Raw genomic sequence first — 21,182 nt, forward strand, 5'->3', positions numbered from 1 at the left:
CCCGTATATATATAGGATGCACATATACGATGCCTGTCATGTCTCTACTATCTTTATGGGTTTGGGGTATTTCTCATGTACATCAGCAAACAAACCACATGATCAAATGGGGAAATAAATCTGCAGCAGCAGCATAATATGTCAAGTGTTACTGATCTGATTAATTAACCAGCTCGGGGATACAGAGTGTATCAAAGCAGTCATAAACATTGTTCATATCCTCAACGAAGTCAATTTGTACTAAATGGTCGGTATGTTAAATCTCTGTCTAGATCATATTGACATCATATGATGATAATTCTGACATAACATAGCACAAGAATTACAAAGCAACAAAAGCATTTGTCAAGACATGGTTGGATTTATTTCCTGTCATGGTCATCTCCTCCGTTTCCTTTATACACAGATTCTACTACGATTATTTACAAGTTTGTACAATCTTCAGTCTCCTCTCTAACATAGCCGTTCCTTGTCACATAGTGACTTATAAATAAGAAAACGTGCCTGAGCTTATTGACAAAGCAAAGTTGCAGCTTGCAAACATAAAACATAAAGGTGATACATATACATATTGTGCCACGAATAGCACCAACATAAATGTCTACAAAAACATTCTTGCATACAATATTATACATACTGCAATAAAGCCATGTGTATTAGTTATTACCTCAATCCTCAAGTTGGTATCATAGACCTTGCACCAATATGTGGTTAGTGAAACCATTTTTCCACATTAGTACTAGTACTACTTAGCTAGAATTAACCCTCCCCCTACTACCTTTACTAATACAACTACAGCAGGCGTAGGGTTAAATATCTACTGATGTCCCGCATCTTTATATTGCTCATTATTCCTATATATCACATTAACAGGTAACAAAAGTAAAGGCATTGCAATGCGTGACTTTGACATTTTTAAACGTGAAAGAAAAAAAATGATAACACACAACCTGAAAGTGAATTGTAAATATACCTGATCAAGTCACCTGAGAATTGTGTTATGTTTTTCAGCATATAGTCTTTCTATTGAAGTAGAGGTGGTGGTCAACTATCACACAAAAATTCTAGCAGAGCTTCAAAACAAACCCTGGTATACAAGACACTAAGAGTGAAGCAGCAGAAGCATTGGTGTCGCTAGTAATTTTGGAATGCACAATTGCTGTAAAATACTTGGCAGAAGTTATCAGTATAAATAGTGGAACTTGTCATCCAGAATGTACTGGTGACAATGAAACTCTTCAAATTTATCTCCAACATTGCTAAAGATAGCACTATCAAATGCAAGCATTTTACAGTGTAACATTTCTTTTCCCCTATAACATAAACCCAACCTCTCATTTCCTTCACATTTTGGTGACCTACATCAACATTTCGTACAAAAAATAGTCCTCTAAGACAATGCACAATACTCATATACATGTACCCTATCACTGATATATCCCTCATTCCGTCCTCAGGCACTTTGCAAGTGTCCTTGTGCCATGTATACATTTATAGGCACTTTCCACCAGCTAAGACCTCCTCAGAATCGACTGCTACAAAGAAATCCTTTTCAAAAATCCATAGTTCCTTTGACTTTCTTTGAGATACAGCCCCTAGGACTTTCTGACTTTTCCCCTCAAAGAGGTGCTCTGGTTGCAAACGTGGTTGCGGCCTGCTGTGTAGTTTTAGATAGGTGCTTTTACTTCGCGGAATCGGTTCTGATTGTTGAGATGGGTGAAGCCGCGCTTCAACTGCTCATAGAACACAAACATCAGGATGTTCCAGGATCCCAGCCGCATAAATGAAGGAGTAAACCTGGAAAATAAGACATTTAAATCATTATTTGTGGGAATGAACACAGAATGCAACCCAACTTAGACTTAAAACATGTACTACTGTAAATGCAGAAATGTTCACGGTGGATTAATGTTTGCGGGTTTCGCGGTGACCACTTTACCGCGAAGTTAAAACCGCCGCCAACATTTTTCTATTATGGTATTAGACTGCAGTCTATTGTGTTACCGCTAAATTAAAACCACTGCGAAAAGTCCTTTTTTCCTGCTACCGCGAAATTAAATCCCTGTGAACTTAAATACATTTACAGTATACTCTGTTTATCTGCCAGTTCATAATGTCCTTTCAGTCTTTCTGTAAAAAAATTAAATCTTTCTGTACTTAAAACAAGAATCAACCACATTATTTTTGCTACTGAAACTTGTAAATTCGTATTTATTTGAGCTATACTCTAATGGCAACTTGTCAAATACTAGCTACCGCGTCTAGTCCAAGAATAACTGCTAGAAGTACACATTTGGTCTTCACCAGCTTTAGCAGTTGGCCTACTTTCCGGGTTGCCACCATTTGGAGTGGAGTCATGTTAGGCGTTAGTTCGTCATTATCACGAGGACGCGCGTCTACAAATGAACACTAGTGTCAAGCTAACATGTTTCCCAGTCCCTCATTGAGCCAAGCGGTATGCAACGTAGTGCCAAAACTGTCCAAGCTCCACATAACTCCACTCATTTCAAAGGTCATTTTCCAAATTTTAGTGGCACAATGTTGGCAGCCCCAAATGTCAATTTGTAACTGTACACTTCAGTTTCATGCTGTCATTTGAAATATCAGAAATGGTGATTACCTTTCTGTCATATCATGTTCACTCATACATGATGTATTTGGCTTCCAAATATCTGTGTAGTAGTGTACTAGCCAAATAACTGAAGCAACTAGCTACGATTTTGGAAACAATCAGATGTTTCAGAAACTGATGGACCGTTTTAAAAATCATATCCAGTTGCTTGAGTAACTGCTATTTGGCATATCTTATTATCTGGATGTCTAACCTTTATCGACGTACAGTAATAGTTCCTTACTGAGTTCATCGATTCACAAGTACAATGTTATGCTAATATCTCTTGAAATTCTTGGAAAGGGGCATTGCTAGAGGATGCTAAACTTTACCTACCCTTTGTAGAATGCCATCGGCCCTCCCTCATAGAACATCTTCACAGCACAGTCCAAGGCTCCTGCATACTGTCCTGGTCTGGAGTTCATAAATCTGGAGACAAGGAAAATAAACACAGCTGTGAGTTTCATCTTTTCACTAGAAAGTTGACAAGCTGTCCATGGACAATACCACAGTACATTAAGGAAAGAGGAGGAGGTATCCAAAAAGAACTTCTAGGGGGCCCAAAATTGCTGTGTTTCTTTGCGAACCCACATACCAAAAACTTCAAATCCCCCCAAAAAGGAACCTTGAGTTATAGGCACCAACACACATACAAAATCAAAAGCAGTACGTTGGATTTGAAGCAGAGCCCCTCCTGGAGGCAGAAACCTACACCAAAAGATCAACTAGCCTGGTATCCAAAACCTATTATGATATAGCTCCCAAGTCTTTTCTGTGTTCTGTCCTCTCTTTAAATTTGTTCCTATCCACAAATATCCTAGTACTTGCAGTGAGGGCAGAAGTGACTTGGTAGCTATAAGTATAACAGCTTTGGATACCAGACTGAAGCTCAACAAGAAGATGAGTTTGCGCCCACCTTGTCTTGACGACGTCGACAGGTGAGGCGACACATGTTGTGACGAAGCCTGTGATGAAGGCTGAGGTGAAGTGGCAGGGCAGGTTGTCTGTCATCAGGTTCATGGCCAGAATCTCCTCCTTCACCATGTCATAACACACCAGCTCCGTGGCGTTCACGATGGAGTTCCGCGCAATGTTGGGTCCTGTGCCTGAGAAGAGGACAGATCAAATGTGTCATTGACGAATAATAGTGTATCATAATAATAAGTATCAATTAGTACAGAAGGTACATTGTAAATGGTATAAAGCTTAAGTGTCATTTCAGTCAGTTGTACCGTATATTCTCGAATAAAGTACGCACCCCAATTAAAGTACGCACCCCTGATTTTGGACAAGTCTTAGACAGATCTTTGGGACTGAAAGGTAAAATGGAAAAACTCAAATAAAGTACGCACCCCTTCTCCACCAGTTTTGAACAGACCTTTAACTAAATAAATTCGAATTTATGATGTTTTCCCCAGGTCATTTTGCATAAAATAACCTGGGTTTACACTGTCATTGTCTCTATAAACTTGTGAATTGCCTGCTGCAAATTATAAAAATCACTGAGAACTGGTAGAAGAAATCAGGCAAAACCAGTTGTACAAGTCAAAGTCACTAACTCAAAAGGATTGTATGCAAATGCCACTGTTAATATGTAAATCATGTTTAGACAACTTCAAGACAACAACAATGTGTATGTTTTGAAACATTACTAGAAGTGTAGCTCCACCTTGCTTTATTTTAGGCTTTTCTTACCATTTATCTGTGCAGTAACCTCAAATAAAGTACGCACCCCAACTTTGGCAACAACTTGTAGCACCTTTTCAATTTTGAAAAGTTAAAAAAGTGCGTACTTTATTCGAGAATATACGGTAGATACTACTAGTAACTAGTATAAAGCCATGCACATTACAAATCTACATGTATCCAGTGCTTGTGAATGATTTTTATAACATTGTCACATCCTAAAAAAGCAACCGCAACTGTTGAGCAACTTTGTGTTAAGTTCGTGCGTGCAATGCGCCGTTTGTTGTTTCCCCCACAACCTTATCTTCTTCCTACGATGGTTCTGTAGGCGCTCAGAGCCCCGCTGTACCGCTTCTTCCCGGCAAAGGGGTTCGCTCCCTCCGCCTGCATCCGAACCTTCACCACGTCTGTCGGCTGTGCACACGACACCGCCACCGCGCCGGTCGTGATTCCCGCCATAATTCTCGTCGGCATGCTAGCGCCTAAGGGGTTATAGGAGGAACAGAGATTGGTCAGTTATAACTTATAATGCATGTGCATTGGTATAATGCATGTGCATTAGCAGTGTTGCAGTCTCCATAAAACTAGTAGAAGCTCAAAAGAGTTTACTACTAGTATATAGGTGAGTGATTTTCCTGAGGATTGAGCCACCACAGAACCATTTTTCACTTATCACGAAAGGAACTATTGAATAAAATCATTATAGCTGTCTCCAAATTTCTAGTGCCACTTTGGTTTGACCAAATCTGTCGGGCCCAACGTCCACTGTGCAAATTACATGTCTCAGCTGGAAGAGATATCACAGATGTTCACACAAATGAACAGGAAGACCATAACACAAAGAACACAAGCAACTCACCATCTTGTTCCCTGCGCAGCTGTTTCTGGTAGAAGGTCTTGACGGAGTCGTAGAGGCCGATTCTGATGGAGGCGAAGCTCATCTGTCTGTGGAGACCGGCCACCAGTCCGCTGTACAGGCCCCTCGGACCCTCCTGCTTCACGATGCAGAGGATGGTGCCGGACAGCCCCCGGTGTTTCGCGTTGAACGGGCCGGCGGCCATGTCGAACTGAGCCGCCATGTTGCTTGTGCAGAGAGTCGTAAGGCGAGGGACGGCTGCCGCACTACCCTCGCCCTGGATCTGAAAACGTGGCGCCAGAACGTGTTCGGTCACAGTGACCAACGGAAAGGAAAGTAACCTATAGCTGCCCTGAAATCATCATGTTTTGTCTGATGAAAAATAAAACAGGGCTGGAAAGAAAAAAATTCCCTCCACCACAAATTGCGCATGCCTAGAACTGCAGAGGGATGCTCTCCAGTCCTGTCCTGCACATGCGCATTGCTACTGGCCCTCACAAAGCTCTGACAAAGCCTGCAGAGAGGAAGTTATAGAAAGAAAATCGAAGTGTCGTGCTAGGTGATGGGTTGCTATGGCGATGATTCTTGGCTCCATCCCTTCCCATCATGCTCTTCTCTACCACCACCAGGTTTCTATCCCATCATGCAGTGCACTGCCGCCATCTCGTTTAATCATGCTCGTCGGTTCTACCCACCCTGTGAACAAGAAACAAGCCGAACAATGCCGTTAGTAAGGGAGAAAATACTATCAAACAGACACAACACAAAAGCTTCTTTGTCCAAGGATGTCTCCAGAAACAGGTGATTTGACAGGAAAATCTGGTCCAGGAGTTAGATTGGGTTTAGATAATCAAAGAAATTATGCAGTGTCATGAGAGGACCAATCTGTTCCAGATTAGTTTTTTTTTTTTTTCAGAAATGTTGAGAAATGAGCGCAGAAGTCTGGTGTCATCCTTGGTATGTACCTACCATGCAGCATCCAACCTGTTATCAGAGCATGCGGTAACAGCAAAGGCTGACAACATAGGTGTGATTGTGCACATGTGCCTCACAGGACAAGTCAATTTGTAGTTTTCTATTGTGGTTTGATAAAATGTAGTGTTTCAACCTCACTCGACTGGATAAAGTTCTTGCTATATTCTTTCAACTGGTCTGTTTTTTTCATCTTTTCGTCTTCAAGTTGCTTCTTTCCATATCTTTGCACAGTAATTCCATGCTGCTCAATTTTTCCCATATGCCAGACCCTTTCCCTGAACAAAGAACTTCACATCGGGGGAGGTTGACATCACTTTTAACTTATAACATCTGGTTTCTTACCTGTAGGCGAACTTTTGCCGTGTCCAATGGAAACGTGATGCCGTCGGCTATACAGGCGGCAAACCCCGCGGCCATGAAACGCACCCCCACCGTAGGGGGCTGGTCCAGTGGCTTGAATCCGATACCCATGGTTTCACGATGCTGGTGTTGCTTCGATTTGATGACAGCAATAGACAAGTTGAGAAGATGCAGCTGTTTTGCCTTGGTGGCAGTCGAGGTAGAGATGCAATTGCACAAATTGTGTTCTGTACTGGAAAAGAGGGATACAAAATCCAACTTAAACATTTTGCTCCTTCTTGACATACTTTTGTTTAGTAATTTTACTTTACAGTACCAGCATAGTACCAGTAGTGGTTTTTAAATATGAAATGTCCTTGTGCAATTTCAAGGCTAGGAGTAAAAGTGACCAAAAAAAAAGAAGCAACTGCAAAAGCCGAGGTAACTTACCAGAAAGGTTGGCCCTGTGTTACAATGTACAATGTCGCTGTGTTCTCTGGGGCTGGGTTTTCCGTCTAGTGTTTTCACTTATATTGCAGAAAAGACACCCAGTAAAGCCTTGTACCATAGTCCTGTAGAAACAGAGTTGTGTCAGGTTAGTATTAAGTATGACATAAATTTAAAGACTGAGTTTAACACACATCTTTCTACCACTGACTGTGCCAAACTTCTACCGAACAGGGGCGCCATATGCTTGTTGTACAGAGTTTGTCATCTGGGATGTATATTGTGGAATGTATACAGTATTACAAGGAATGATGTAATGGCTGAATGGCTTCCTTTGATTCTCACCTAATGTTAAGTACTGTGCAGTGCCACCTATCGGGTTTGTATGTACTGCAATAACCTGGGTCAATAACCTGGCATGTGGCTGACGTGACGCAATGCTTCTACCCAGAGAAAGATAACCCCTTTGAGTACCTGTTTATGGGAGTGGGGACCAAAGTCCACAGATCGCCTGATCTAACACAGGGGTTTGGGTAAACATCATCTCATTGTCCAACCCAGATTGGCTAACAGAAGGTTGACAACAGGTGGCCGACAAAAGGCCAAGAAATTTCCACTGACCTCTTTGAACCCACAATGTGCTGGCATTAACAAGATACGATGTAATCAGGGGGATATGTCAGCAGAAATTCTAAGTGGGGTGAAGGGGGGCAATGACCCTGACATTGTGGTGCAGTACACAAAATGGCCAGCAGGGACGCTTCTACTATATAATATAATTCCAATGCAGGCAACCAGATGCTGTGAGGATCGATTGTTAGTTTTACTGAAGTGCATCTTACTGACTTTAAGCTCTATCGGAATTCACCACTGCCGTGGATTTAAAACATTCAACAACAGTTTTCTACAGAGTTTAAGAATTGCAATTCCCTTCTTGGCAATAAGGGACCGTACGGCGTTTAGTGAGGGGGGAGGGCCGGTCGCCAGAGGGTCGGGTAAAAAAAATTTTGCATGGCCCTCCCCCCAGGTAATTTTTTTTTTGCTAGGCCCTCCCCCCAAGACAAAATATTTTTGCTTGGCCCTCCCCCCTCCTACCAACTTTGAAAAAAAATATTCAAGACGCCAATAAAACACTGCGCTCCCGCATTTGGAAATGTGCTTTGCGTCATACTTTTTCATGATTTTCATCGAGAAGCAGATCTCTCACCCCTAGTAAAAAAAGGAAAACAGAATGGCTCAAAATATCTGCTTAATAGAGGGATAAATATTTGCTTTATAGAAGCTATTTCATTGTTTTGATATTAAAACAACACCTAAAAAGCATTTGTACCTGGATTTCTAGTAGATTTGCGCCACGAAGCGGCGCGCGCCCCCCTCCCTAAATTTACGTATTGCAAGCTCGCGGGCCTGAGCGGCTTGACGGAAACTATTTTCAATTTACATATATTTTGGACTTTTTCTTGGTTCTGTGGTGGTAATAACTTACGGTAAATCGGGAAAAAAAATGAAAACCAAAACGACAGCACGATTCGACTTTCAAAACTGTAGTGGGGAGGGGGGCGCCGACGCGTGACGCTGATTTTCCCACGGCGGGGTAAGACCTCTCTCTAGCCGCCGGCGGGCGTGAGACCGCAGACTTGCTGGAGATCTTTTAGAAATGCCACGCTTTTTTTTGCCACGATTTCCTGCATTGCTTTTTTATGGGAAAATGTGCTGGTTAGATGACATTTCTATGAAAAACAAACAAACGAGGGTTTCAAGTTTTTGAGAACGACGTTCCGAACACCATGTTCGGCGCCAAAGGCACGAAGAATCGCAAGGTAGGTCCGGGAGAATTTTGAAATCTTGACCCTCTTAAAAGCTATTTCCTTCAGTTTGAGGAGATATTTTGCTGACAAACAAAGCTAACTTTAATAGCATTTCAATTTAGAAATACAAAATTAAATCCCCCCCAAACACATTATCACGATGTCGGTCATCAAAGGCGCGAGGCCGGTCACGTCAAAAGGGATCCAGGGAAATTTGCAAATATTTACCTCGAGCTCTGAAACGCCATTCCTTACATTTTGAGGGCAATAAGACAGGGGTAAATTTTGCTGGCAGACTCATCTAGAGTTTAATAACATTTCTGTACGTGAAGAAGGTTTTCGAGGGCGTCATGCATAAGCCCCGCTCCCTCCCTTTCGCATTTTCACTGTATCCCGAGCGCCAACCTCGGGCGATCCCTTGCAGAGGTCCAGAAAAATTTTGAAATCTTGACCCTCTGAAACGCCGTTTCTTGGATTTTAAGGGACATATTTTGCTGGCAGACCAAGCTATTTTTTTTTGCTTGGCCCTCCCCCCAAGTAAAAAAAAAATTGCTAGGCCCTCCCCCTGGCAAAATATTTTTTTGCTTGGCCCTCCCCCCCTTGGCGACCGGCCCTCCCCCCTCGCTAAATGCCGTACGGTCCCTAATTTGCATAGACTGACAACTTTCTGGTATCCATATCTTGGAAATCCCTTCAATTAAAACAGAACAGGTTGGACGAGAGGATTGCGTTTCCCGCCATAATCAATCGACCTTATTCTGTCAGACGATAGATGAGGTCGTTCGATTTGCCATGGCGACGATGCGATGGCATCATGCCTTTAAATACTTTTGGGGCAACATGTGCAAGTGCATGTGCAGGCTTTACATGTGGTTAGAGTTTTTCAACATTCAACTGGCACAGAAAAAAACATGCTAGACATTCTTACTAAATGCTTGCACTTTCTGGGTAGTATAACGTTATTTGAAAGTACCCAGACCACTTTTTATTTCTCATGATCACAGCTTGGTCCTATATGTGGTAGAAGGAGTTTACATTTGTAAAGGGGAACAGTTGCAATTATATTACGATAGCGATCCTCTAACATGTCCCACCCAGACAAACAGTATCAGATTGAAGCCCAGACAGGTAACTGTGGTGCATTGACCTAGAAATATCTAGGACACACGCGGCAGAACATGCTAGCTAGCGCGGATGATGTAACACCAGAGAACACATCCCACATTCAAAACAAAGTAATGTCGCTAGCGCGCTGCAGAAGAGAATATTGATCAAACCTCTTTGATCTCACGGTAGCTTTAAAACTTCAAGAAACTTATTTTAAGGCAAAAATGGTTTACATTTTCGGAGGAACTAGAAATTACATTTGTGTAGATGATACCTAGAGGATGATTTGAGGTGAAAATGCTCACTGCCTTTGTCTTTACAAATGGGCTAGAAATCGTGTTGGAAATGTTGGGAGTCACAAATTAGTTTCAGCAAGTTTCGGACTCTACGTGCTACAAGCGCTACGTGCTACTAGCATGTCTCATTAGCCTCTAGAACCCATTCAACTACTTTAGGGCTTAATTAGTCGGGGTAATTGCTAACGTACAAGCCAATTCATGAGCAAAAATGGTGGTCCCTGTAGAAAACAAGACTAATTCACAGATTTCCCCATAATTACCTACCTGTGTAGCAACCGGCGTCCAAAACATTAAGATGAAAGTAAGGCACGCAACCACATCAGCTTCCATCTTAATTATTACTTTTTGTGTCTTAGAGTCCATTCCAAGACACCATGAGGGTTTTTAGGCGATATTTATAATTAGTCTGAATTATTTTGAATAAAAGAATATCTGAGCCACAATGATTAAATTATTTTCAAAAAATTGACTGAGAAAGTACTCATATATTTGAATTCCTTTGAATATTTTAGAAACATTTTGAAAGTAACTGTACAAAAATATCTTTATTTAGAATAATTGTGAAACCTCTGTGTGATTATTTCACATTTACAAATATTTACAAAAAAAGGTAAACCTGGTCAAATGGTTAAATTAGTTTATTGCCCCCATAAAAGTAAGCCCTATTGTTGTATCTGTATATTTTTAGATTTCACTGGTGGATCCTTTGTGGAGGGCCATTGTTGCATGGCACCCAACCATACTTTGCACGAATGTGTGAATTGCTATCTTCCCAGCCCACTGAACCATTTACAAAAAATGGTAGAAAATGGTAAATAATGGTAGAATGCTGTTATCATTATTTAGAAACGATTAGAAGTATCCAATTCCACACGATGAATATTTCCAAAGTTTTACAGGACCAGGGAAATATTTATAAAGTTGAAACAGTGTTACAAATATTTCTGAAGTATCAAATGTCCTAGACATAGAATTACAAAACTTTAAAATCAATTCTAAACAATGGCCACAAACATCCGCATGGTGTCTTGGAATGGACTCTATTCCTTTCCCTATAGATCAGCTTTGGATCCCACATATTGGCTTTGCGCTACGGAACTTTCCTTTGGTATTGAATGGCGAAATTAAACCACACAAACGAATGGTCTAGATCTAATAGCGAGTAGGATAAGGAATTGCCGTTACCATAGTAGTGGGTCCCGCAATGAAACAAAAACGCACCAAGCGAAAAGAAAAATAGACAACATCACAAGCCTACGAACCACTGCACCTACCTATACGGGAGAAGATACTGTATACACTTCACTAGCCTTACCTTCAATACGTTCAACTGACTTTTCGGCACCAAATGTTTTCGACTTTATAGGCCCTACTCCTGTACCATCCAGTGCGCCCCGGTATAGCGAGCACAAGTCACATGAGCTAAGCCGGACAACAGACCGGTCCGCACGCACTAATTCTCAAAATAACTCAAGTCAACGTCCGCCATTTGGAAGGTCGCAAGAGGTTTCACCTTACATATCGAATAACAAAACAAGGCGGAAATCACCGTATCTACTCTAGAACTGTCTGGTAGTCTGCGGTTGGTCTGGCTAAAATAAAAAAGGCAAATGATATACAGATCGTAACTTTAACTTGCCAAGTTTTCTTTCATGATCAGCTCAAAGTGAAACTGCCTAAACTATGGACGTTGGAACGGCCGCGAAAATACTTGAATATGATGACGAGCTAGAGTAGAGTAGAGTAGAGTGCTGTGCCATTCTTATTTTTTTCTCTATACATCCCGGTGCCACAAGTCATATATGCACAGAAAACAGTACTGTAATGATAATACAACGTAAATTAATTTACCGCACATGTGAAATTAGATTAAAAAAGATTGCGATCGCCATACATTTCAGCCAAATTCTTACTCTTAGCTTTCCCTTATCAACATCTACATCAAAAAGGCCCCAAGATACTGGACACCACCATCCCATCGCGCTAACTATTTCCACCTTTTGTTTACTTGAAGACACGCCTAGCTTTAAGACATCCAATTAAGCGATTCAAAACCGCGCCCAAAGTATGCCCTAAATTTCGCCGCCGAAAAAAAAAAAACATAATAGCGACGAAAACGATAGACAAAGGAAAAGGGTAGGATCAGGCGAGCAATGCGTCATGTTTCCTGGTTAATAGTTTGAATTGGACAGGGAAGTTTGGCCACCGGTGCACTGTAGGATTTCTTGGCCTTCTTCTATTCTGAGGGGAAAACCTTCCTTCGAGCTGTTTCCCTTGATCAATTTCTTCCCGTTTTGCCGAATTCTACGATCCATACCGCCACAGTAAGGCCTAGCGGAGGCTTGGAAAACAACCGCACTTTTAGAAATGAGTAATGGGTTCCACGAAAAAAAACACCCACGGGGCCCCGTCCGAAGAACAGCGTACAGTCATTCTGACTCAGGCCTGTTTGGCGAGATCGGAAACCCACAGGGCACAAATCTTCAAGCCGTGATGTTTTTGGAGAGAAGCCTCTCACGAAAAAACAATGCCCGTTCCCATAGCTGTTAGTCTAAATCCTTTAGAATAACGTACTTTGTACAGAACTGGACAAGACAAGAAGCGTGTGAATAGTACAACTCATGCAGATACTGAGATAGATACGCAATTTTAATTAGGTACCTAGGCTACCGGACTGAAATTATACGTTCGTTCTAGAACAAGGCGTAAATTGACACAAAACCCGGAATATCTTTCAGAAATGATCCCATCGGAGGATAGTATAATTTCTTGCGGAATTATACACCAAGAGGCGGTTAGAAAGGCATATATATAGAGAGAAATAAAGACGCCCATAGAAAAAGATGATGCAACCGTCCTGCAACCTTAGCTTGGGCGCGCCGGTACCAACCGGTAGCGGGCACAGCAGAACCGACGCCCGGACAAAAACGACAAATTCACCGGTAGAAATGTATAAGAATAAGATCTATTTACACAGGAGGTAGAGTTGAACCTCCAGTAGCAGTTGGGGATAAATAATTAGGCAATGGTAACAAGAGAAGAGCATAAATACCTGCTTTTTGTCGCTCCGTCCGCTGAAAATCTAACTGCTTTTCGGCCGGCGGTCGGGCTACGTGCACTGGCGTGACGAGGGTGTGATTATCATCTGACCAATCACAGCGCTGTATCTGGTAGGTGTGTCACAAGCAGCCAATCATATGACGATTTGCGGCCGACACCCCCAATTATGCCTCCTTTTTTGGCAACCAGTAAGCTAGACTACGCACACACCATGTGACCAATCAGAGATGCTTATTTGGGAGGTGTGCCAGAAAATTGACCAATGAGGTATCACGATTTGGACGACGCCTCCATCGTTTCCACATAATATCGAATGACGTCATAAGGTTGACCCAAAAAAAGCCTGTGAAACCAATATAAACTAGAAAGGCCGACATTTGCTTAAGAGCAAATACAGCATATTTCAGCCATACCCCTCCCCACGCAACATTGGACTGTTCCAAATCACCGGTGCGCAAAAATGTAACATCCTCTTAACAGTACATTATCCCCCAAAGTGGACTGGTATTGTGAATTGATTCACACCTTCCATTCAGAAAATTTTCATCATGACTGAAAATTGTTGAATGACTTCATGTAATGTCATTAACAATTTTCAGTATGATAACTAGGTGTAAGTTTAAAAAAGTATAAGCTCCTTGTGATGTGGGTACATTTATTATTGCAGTGAACTTTTTTTATTCAAGTAGGGCATACGATTTAATAATTATCAAGCAGGTGCAGGTACTGTAGGAGCGTTTGTTTTCTTCAAGCTGTAAAACCGTTAAACTGTTTTACTTTGTATGCAATCAGCCATCGAGCCTATTCTTATTTTAGTTTAACAACTTCCTGCCAGACCCGGAAGATACGATTGAACCTTGTTTGAGGATTTACTTTCGTCTGTCTGGTCAGTCTGTTCATACCCTGGCGCTGAGAGTGTTTTATTGGGCTGAAACTCTGGCAGTTTAAAGTTACTTACAATTTAAATGTTCAAAGTTTATGTCAAACAACAACAGCACTAGGAAATGTGGCCACTATAGACAGGTGGTCACTATAGAGAAAATGCTGATCTATTGACTAGGAGCCATACGTTACACATGATTTCAGTACACTGATCATTAATCATATAAACATTGCACAGGTAAGCCAATTGTTTAGATGTACAATTAAGTTCAAATAATTCTGAAGAGAAATATTGATGAGAAAATAATCATTCTCGCCACTGTCTAACTTATAATTACGTATCAAAACTAAACGCAGATTTTCTAACTAACGCACCTTTCGCCGACTTCATCAAAAGACCGCCGGCAATCAATCAAACACGGCTGTTGATTAGACTTAGAGTTTCAAACAGTCATGTGCTGTGTGCCAGTTGACAGCGAACTTCATGCTACGTGATGTTTTACATTGCTTGGACCTTCTTTCCTACAGCGGTGCTTCTACAAAATATTTAGACTGTAACACTGAGTCCCACATGTTTTATAGAATAGAATTTGACGCAGAACAGCGTTTTTTGCTGGGTATTTTTCTTGAAACATGTCCGTGGGAATATCAGCGAGGCGGCGACGTAGGGATATCAGACCGTCAACAAAAGTCGCACGGCAGCTAACGGCGCAGCGAAGATACTAGCGCAATAAATAAGCGCTTCAACTAAGGATGGCAACCCGTACAATATTTTTGTATACTGTTGAGCTAAGTAAAGTTTGTTGTTTATGAGGTTTTAGTTGTCTTTGAAGCTTTGACCCGAAATATTTTAAAGTCAAACTGCTGAAGAGAAGTAAGTGACTGCTACGATTATCGTAGATATGGCCCTAAAAAAACTGATAAAAGAAGCCTTCTCAATAGTCTAAAATGCAAGAGCTTCCGGGGGGGCTTCGCCCACCTGGGTCCCCCCCACAGTGGCCCTGCCCCTGGACCCCGCCAGGGACATTCGGCGGCCCCCGGACCCCTGTCCGACGCTTTGAAAAAATCCTGGCGAGAAGTCTGTACGGCCTGAGTCTTCAAGTTAACGTATTGCTAACGTAAAGCTTTTGATACGGTATGCCATAAGATCCTCCTACTCAAGCTAAGAATGTATGGGGTACAAGATAAGGAACTGACATGGTTTTGTTCTTATCTGACAAGCCGATACCAGACTACTGTCGTAAATGGAGTCCATAGTGACTTTCTTGAAGTCACTGTTGGTGTCCCCCAAGGCTCGGTTCTCGGGCCACTCTTGTTTATACTGTACATTAATGATTTGCCTGATTATATATCACACGGACAGGTTGTGTTGTATGCTGATGATACTACACTTTTCTATGCATCTAAAACAGTGAGGGATGTGAATACTTGTCTGAATGCCGACCTTCGTAATATCGAAACATGGTTACACACAAATAAATTGACACTCAATGTTACTAAATGTAAAGCAATGCTCTTCGGCACAGCGCGTAGGCTGCAGTCAAGTACAGAGCAACTGTCAACCACTCTTTCTGGCACCAGTTTGGAAGTTGTCACTAGCTTTAAGTATCTGGGCGTTTGGCTTGATCCTTGCTTAACATGGGAAGTCCATATTGACAAGTTATGTAATGCAGTCTCGTCAAGACTGGGAGTCTTACGGCGCCTAATTCCTTGTCTACCACAGCGCACTCTTGTTATGTTATTCAACGCCATGGTTTTGCCTAAAATGGACTATTGCGATGTGATTTGGGGTAATTGTGGTAAATGTCTATCCGATAGACTACAAAAACTCCAGAACCGGGCAGCTAGGCTTATTCTTGGTTTGAAATACACCCATCATGTTGGCGTTGATGAGCTATCTGCCTTGGGCTGGAAAACCTTAGCATCCAGGAGAAACTTGCACCTGCTACAATCAATGTACAAGGCAGTTAACAATGAACTTCCTGATTACATCAATAGTTTTCAAAGGACTTCTGACTCTCACAGCTATCCCACCCGACACAGTCAGAACCTATGCCTCAAACTACCCCTTGTACGGTTAGAATGTGGGAAGCGCAAGTTCTCTTATAGAGGTATTACTGCATGGAACAGTCTTCCACCATCTGTAAAGACCTGCACGTCAAAATCTACCTTTAGAACCAACTGCAGGGCTTGGCTAGCCTGACCTCTGACCACTCAATGAAACTGACAACTTGATAGTATTTATTTTGTTACTATTATTATTGTTTTCTTTAGTTTCGTACCATTATTTTTCATCCATCATTTGTATTGATATCATCATCACTAGCAGCATCTATTGTTATGATTAGTATTATTGTTTGCATCAGTTTCATTACTATTGTTGTCTATTTATGTTTGCCTATGTTTGTGATGAATATGTTTAATTTCTTTTATGTAACACGCAGGGCTCCACTGAAAAGCAGTGCAAGAGCACTGAGCTTGGACCACCCTGGATAAAGATTACAGAAATAAATATTGTGTGGTCCCGCTTATGAATATTAATTAGCCTTCGCTTTCCTCTTCGCTGATTGGCTGAACCATTAATTGAATTAACTCTTCCTGCCGGCTAGACGCAGGTGCAGATGTCGGCTCTGTGGGGTGAACGTCCGAAAGGTCATGGCATGGAGAACGAAAGAAAACCAATTTCCCCTCAAAAAAGTGCTGTAATTAAGCCTTTTACAGTACTCTATGCCAAAAATTTTACTTGGATCATTTTACCAACTATCTTATGCCTATCTATACCAAATGTTACTCATACCAGGGTACAGGGGTGCAAAATATACCGTTATAAGACCGTCAACAACAGTCGCACGGAGCTAACAGCGCAGCGAAAATACCATCGCTAGCGTTTCAACCTCGGATAACAAGTTATAAGTACTGTTGAACTCAGTAACGTTAAAGTTTGTTTTTAGTTGCCTCTGACGGTTTGACCTGAAATAGTGTTACGCTAAACTCCTGAAGAGAAGTTAAGTGACTGCTGCGATTATCATAGATATGCCCCTAAGAACTGATACAATATAAAGCCTTCTGAATAGTCTAAAATGCGAGAGCCTTAGGCGGGCTTCGCTCCCCCTGGCGGGAACACTGCTATATACGGGATCATGAGGCCCCGCTTATGAATATTAATTAGCCTTTGGCCTCCTCTTCGCTGATTGGCTAGGTCTTTGATTCAATTAACTCTCCGGCTGACGCGCACAGGTGTGGCTCTGTGCGGGGTCACGGAAGGTCACGTCAGGAGGCCAAAAGAAAACAAATTTCCCCTCAGAAAAGTGCCAAAAGTAATCATTTTTGAAGTTGTTTATGTCAAAAATTTTACTTGAATCTTGTTACCAAGTATCTAATGCCTATCTATACCAAATTTCAGGTCATTTAATTGTAATACCAGGGTACAGGAGCCAAAAGTGTCCTTTTTTGGTCAAAAATTGGCCAAAAATCGCAAAAATAAGCATTTTGTTGCACTGTACACCAAAAGTGTTATTGAATTTATATGAAGGAATTATCAAGGCACATCTGTGTCAAATTTCAGCTCATTCGGTTACAATACCAAGGTACAGGAGCCAAAAGTGTCCTTTTTTGGTCAAAAATTGGTCAAAAAATCGCAAAAATAAGCATTTTGTTGTACTGTACACCAAAAGTGTTATTGAATTTATATGGGGGCATTATCAAGGCACATCTCTGTCAAATTTCAGCTCATTTGGTTGTAATACCAGGGTACAGGGGCCAAAAGTGTCCTTTTTTGGTCAAAAATTGGTCAAAAAATCTAAAAAAATAAGCATTTTGTTGTACTGTACACCAAAAGTGTTATCGAATTTATATGGGGGCATTATCAAGGCACATCTCTGTCAAATTTCAACTCATTTGGTTGTAATACCAGGGTACAGTGGCCAAAAGTGTCCTTTTTTGGTCAAAAATTGGTCAAAAAATCGCAAAAATAAGCATTTTGTTGTACTTTACACCAAAAGTTTTATCGAATTTATATGGGGGCATTATCAAGGCACATCTCTGTCAAATTTCAGCTCATTTGGTTGTAATACCAGGGTACAGGGGCCAAAATATACAGTTTTGGTCTAAAATTGACCAAAAAATCTCAATAAAATCATTTTAGAGGCAGATATGAAAAAACTGAGAAAAAAGCATCAAGGTATTGGCCCATTCTACCCCTGTGCCAAATTTCAGGTCATTCGGTCCAGGAACGGCGGAGATGAATCACTTTGAAGATCTGACAGGAGAAAGAAAGAAAGAAAGAAAGAAAGAAACATTACGAATACAATATATTTCACCATACTATGTATGGCTGAAATATAATCAACCCTTTCCACTAGCGCTAAATTCACGTTTATCCGATAGTTTTCAGTTCCAAAGCATGTTACTGCCATTTATTTGCAGCTGTTTGACTGTCTGTGTCACTAGCTATGGCAATTTATGATGATAAAGACATATCCATAGTTGCCCTCCCCTTCGCTGCTGTATATAGCTTCGTCCAATAACACCAGCAAGCTGTTTTCCAGCAGGATGATTCCAGTCATGGGACCGGAGATCGAACCCGTGACTAGGAGTAAACACCTTCTGACGACAACAGATGTGGATCAAAACAATAACAAGAATACCTGTGGCGCCCGGGGCCAAGTTGACAAAGCCTCAAAACACGTAAACCCTACGTACCACTTCCGTACGATGGAAACCGGACGTTCGATTTTCTGTCAACTCATTGTATGTTATAGGATCAGCAATGTTATTGTTTAGACTGTCATTCGTTAAAAAATGACTTTCTAGAGTTTGATATCTGTGGTGCGCTACTGGCACCTCAATTCTCTACAAGTCAGCAAACAGACACAGCTTGGGTCATTGACTCTCTACAGCTATGTTTACTTACTGATATTTCACAGGTTCTGTCGCCCAAAGGTCACAGATTGTTTGGTAGAAAAGGTCAAACGTCATACGACTACATGTTCGGCACGAGACGAGCCTATTGCGTAGTCTCTGACGTTTGTATCGGGGAGGTTCTATTCTCCATGTTTGTAGGACATCTGAGAAACACATGACAACATGTCCCACCTGGTATTATGTCATGTTAGTTATTGTACGGAGATGACAAGGCTTCTTCAGAAGTGTGAGGGAGATGGTGTGAATGTAATAATCATATGATAAACTGGTCACATCCTGGACATCTCTGCTACAGATGCAGTAACAAAGAACTTTACAGGTATTCCCAAAATATGGGTGATACAGGCCAACAATCCTATCTTTACACTCTATGAAATATCAGACATTAGGGATATTATTAGTTTTACACGTGCAAAGTTGTCTGTCATTGCATGATTTATTACGTAACCTTTATCTTGTTTTGTCGGTTTGAAAGGTTTTAATCTTTGATACAATTGGCGGAGTAAGTAAGGACCGAAGATATCTAAGAAACCTCAAGCGGGGGAAAGTGAAAAATCTTTATTATTATGTGCTGAAAACATCTCACGAACGGAGAATGAAATGTTTCTATCAATATTTCCATCTGTTACACTACACTGTCCCGTGATGAACCAAAGACTTCCAACCATCAAAACAAAACAATCTAGGTCACATATGGTGCCCAGTCTCGCCCACCTTTATAACAAAGTCAGTGGGCAGCATATTGCACGCCTGATGAAAGGCCGATGAGCAAAAATGAAGAATATCTAAGTAAGAGGTCAGACAGGTTCCGGCCAAGGCGTATACGCTGCCATGTGGATTCGAGCTCGAAGCTCAAACGCGAAGTTTAAATATTTATACGCCGGTAAGTAAACTGCACTTTTAATGTAAAACATTTTCATTTCAGTGAACAGTTGAGTTGGTTGCACATCTTCCACAATCCACACGCTGTGCCTCGTGACAGACTACCAAAACAAACCAATCCGGGGCACATCATGACACATGTGGTGCTTATTTTTATCCACCATAACAACAGACGGCAACAGCTGCAGATCGAACCCGCAACAAGTGTCTGTGGGGTATTCCATTTTAACAATTAGGGAGGGACGACCAGGAAGACTTTTATTTTTCTTTTACTACTATATGAGGAAGGTGGGTAACAGGCCGGTTTAGATACGAATATTACAGATTCGTTTGTTTATTATACAAGGAGGTCTCTTTGTTTGAGACAGAAGATACGTATACTATAAATGGATTTTAAGTTCGCGCGGATTTACTTTCGCGGTAGCGGGAAAATGGAGTATTCGCTGTAGCGCCATAAGCTAGTCTAAAACTATAATGGTAAAATGTTCGTGGTGGTTTTAAGCTCGCGAAAACCTCGAACATAAAATCACCGCGACTATTTCTGCTATTTTGGCCCAAGACGAGTTTGGTATTCGCATGTGAGGTGGCTTTTAACTTGGATAACGTCGGTCCTATTTCTAGTTTTGTCTCAATGAAACCATTGAGGCTGATTCTTCCGGTGCCTGAGGACGAGGATTCAGAGACGAAATAGAGCGGTCCTAGTGACGTCATAATAATGACGTCACAGAGTAGTTCGACCGCGTTCTCCAAGCAGTTCGGTTGAAAAACAGACTCATGTTGTTAGCAGAAAATCAGGAAAACTTTGTTTTGAGACCAAAAGATTCCTAAAAACAACCAGCAACTTTTTTCTAGCCGTCATTTTAATTCAGCGGTCCGCTGCTCTCCATAGTTTATTAAGGACCCCGTAGATATACCTTGAGAAGTGCTCTTCTTGAGTGAACATGTTGTGGGAAGTTTGTTGCGTTACGTCACGGCGTGCCTGAGTCATTATAATACGGTATGGTCAATTACACAGCACTCTATTTTCTAAAGAGCTCTCTCAGAAAGCATAGTATCACCCCTCTAGGCTCTACTTGCAGTTTGGCTAGCCTCCCTATATTAGATTCCGCAACTACTATACGGGGAAATGTTTGCGGTGTGTTTGTGTTCAGTGACCTGTTCTGGCTCTTCTAGCCTGGTATCCAGCCGTATTATAGCTAATACTTTGCAGAGAAGACTCTAAGACAGAAGAGACTCTACTGGAGCCATAATAGATCACAATACGGCTGGATACCAGGCCAGGCTCTTCACCAGCGCGAACATTTTTG

At 41.5% G+C, this 21,182-nt stretch overlaps 1 protein-coding gene across 1 annotated transcript; it reads right to left on the minus strand.

The window, feature by feature from the left end:
* Positions 1 to 341: 341 nt before the first annotated feature.
* On the minus strand, positions 342 to 13,336 carry LOC118406690 (mitochondrial uncoupling protein 3-like). Its single transcript, XM_035806958.1, is given in 9 exon segments — positions 342 to 1,797; positions 2,948 to 3,040; positions 3,528 to 3,717; positions 3,975 to 3,995; positions 4,597 to 4,779; positions 5,157 to 5,436; positions 6,471 to 6,720; positions 6,918 to 7,039; positions 13,181 to 13,336. Coding segments are annotated over 7 exon segments (1,026 nt in total). The 5' UTR covers positions 6,600 to 6,720; positions 6,918 to 7,039; positions 13,181 to 13,336; the 3' UTR covers positions 342 to 1,667.
* Positions 13,337 to 21,182: the final 7,846 nt, after the last annotated feature.

Source organism: Branchiostoma floridae, chromosome 19 (assembly GCF_000003815.2).
Source record: "Branchiostoma floridae strain S238N-H82 chromosome 19, Bfl_VNyyK, whole genome shotgun sequence".
Classification (NCBI taxonomy): Eukaryota; Metazoa; Chordata; class Leptocardii; order Amphioxiformes; family Branchiostomatidae; genus Branchiostoma; species Branchiostoma floridae.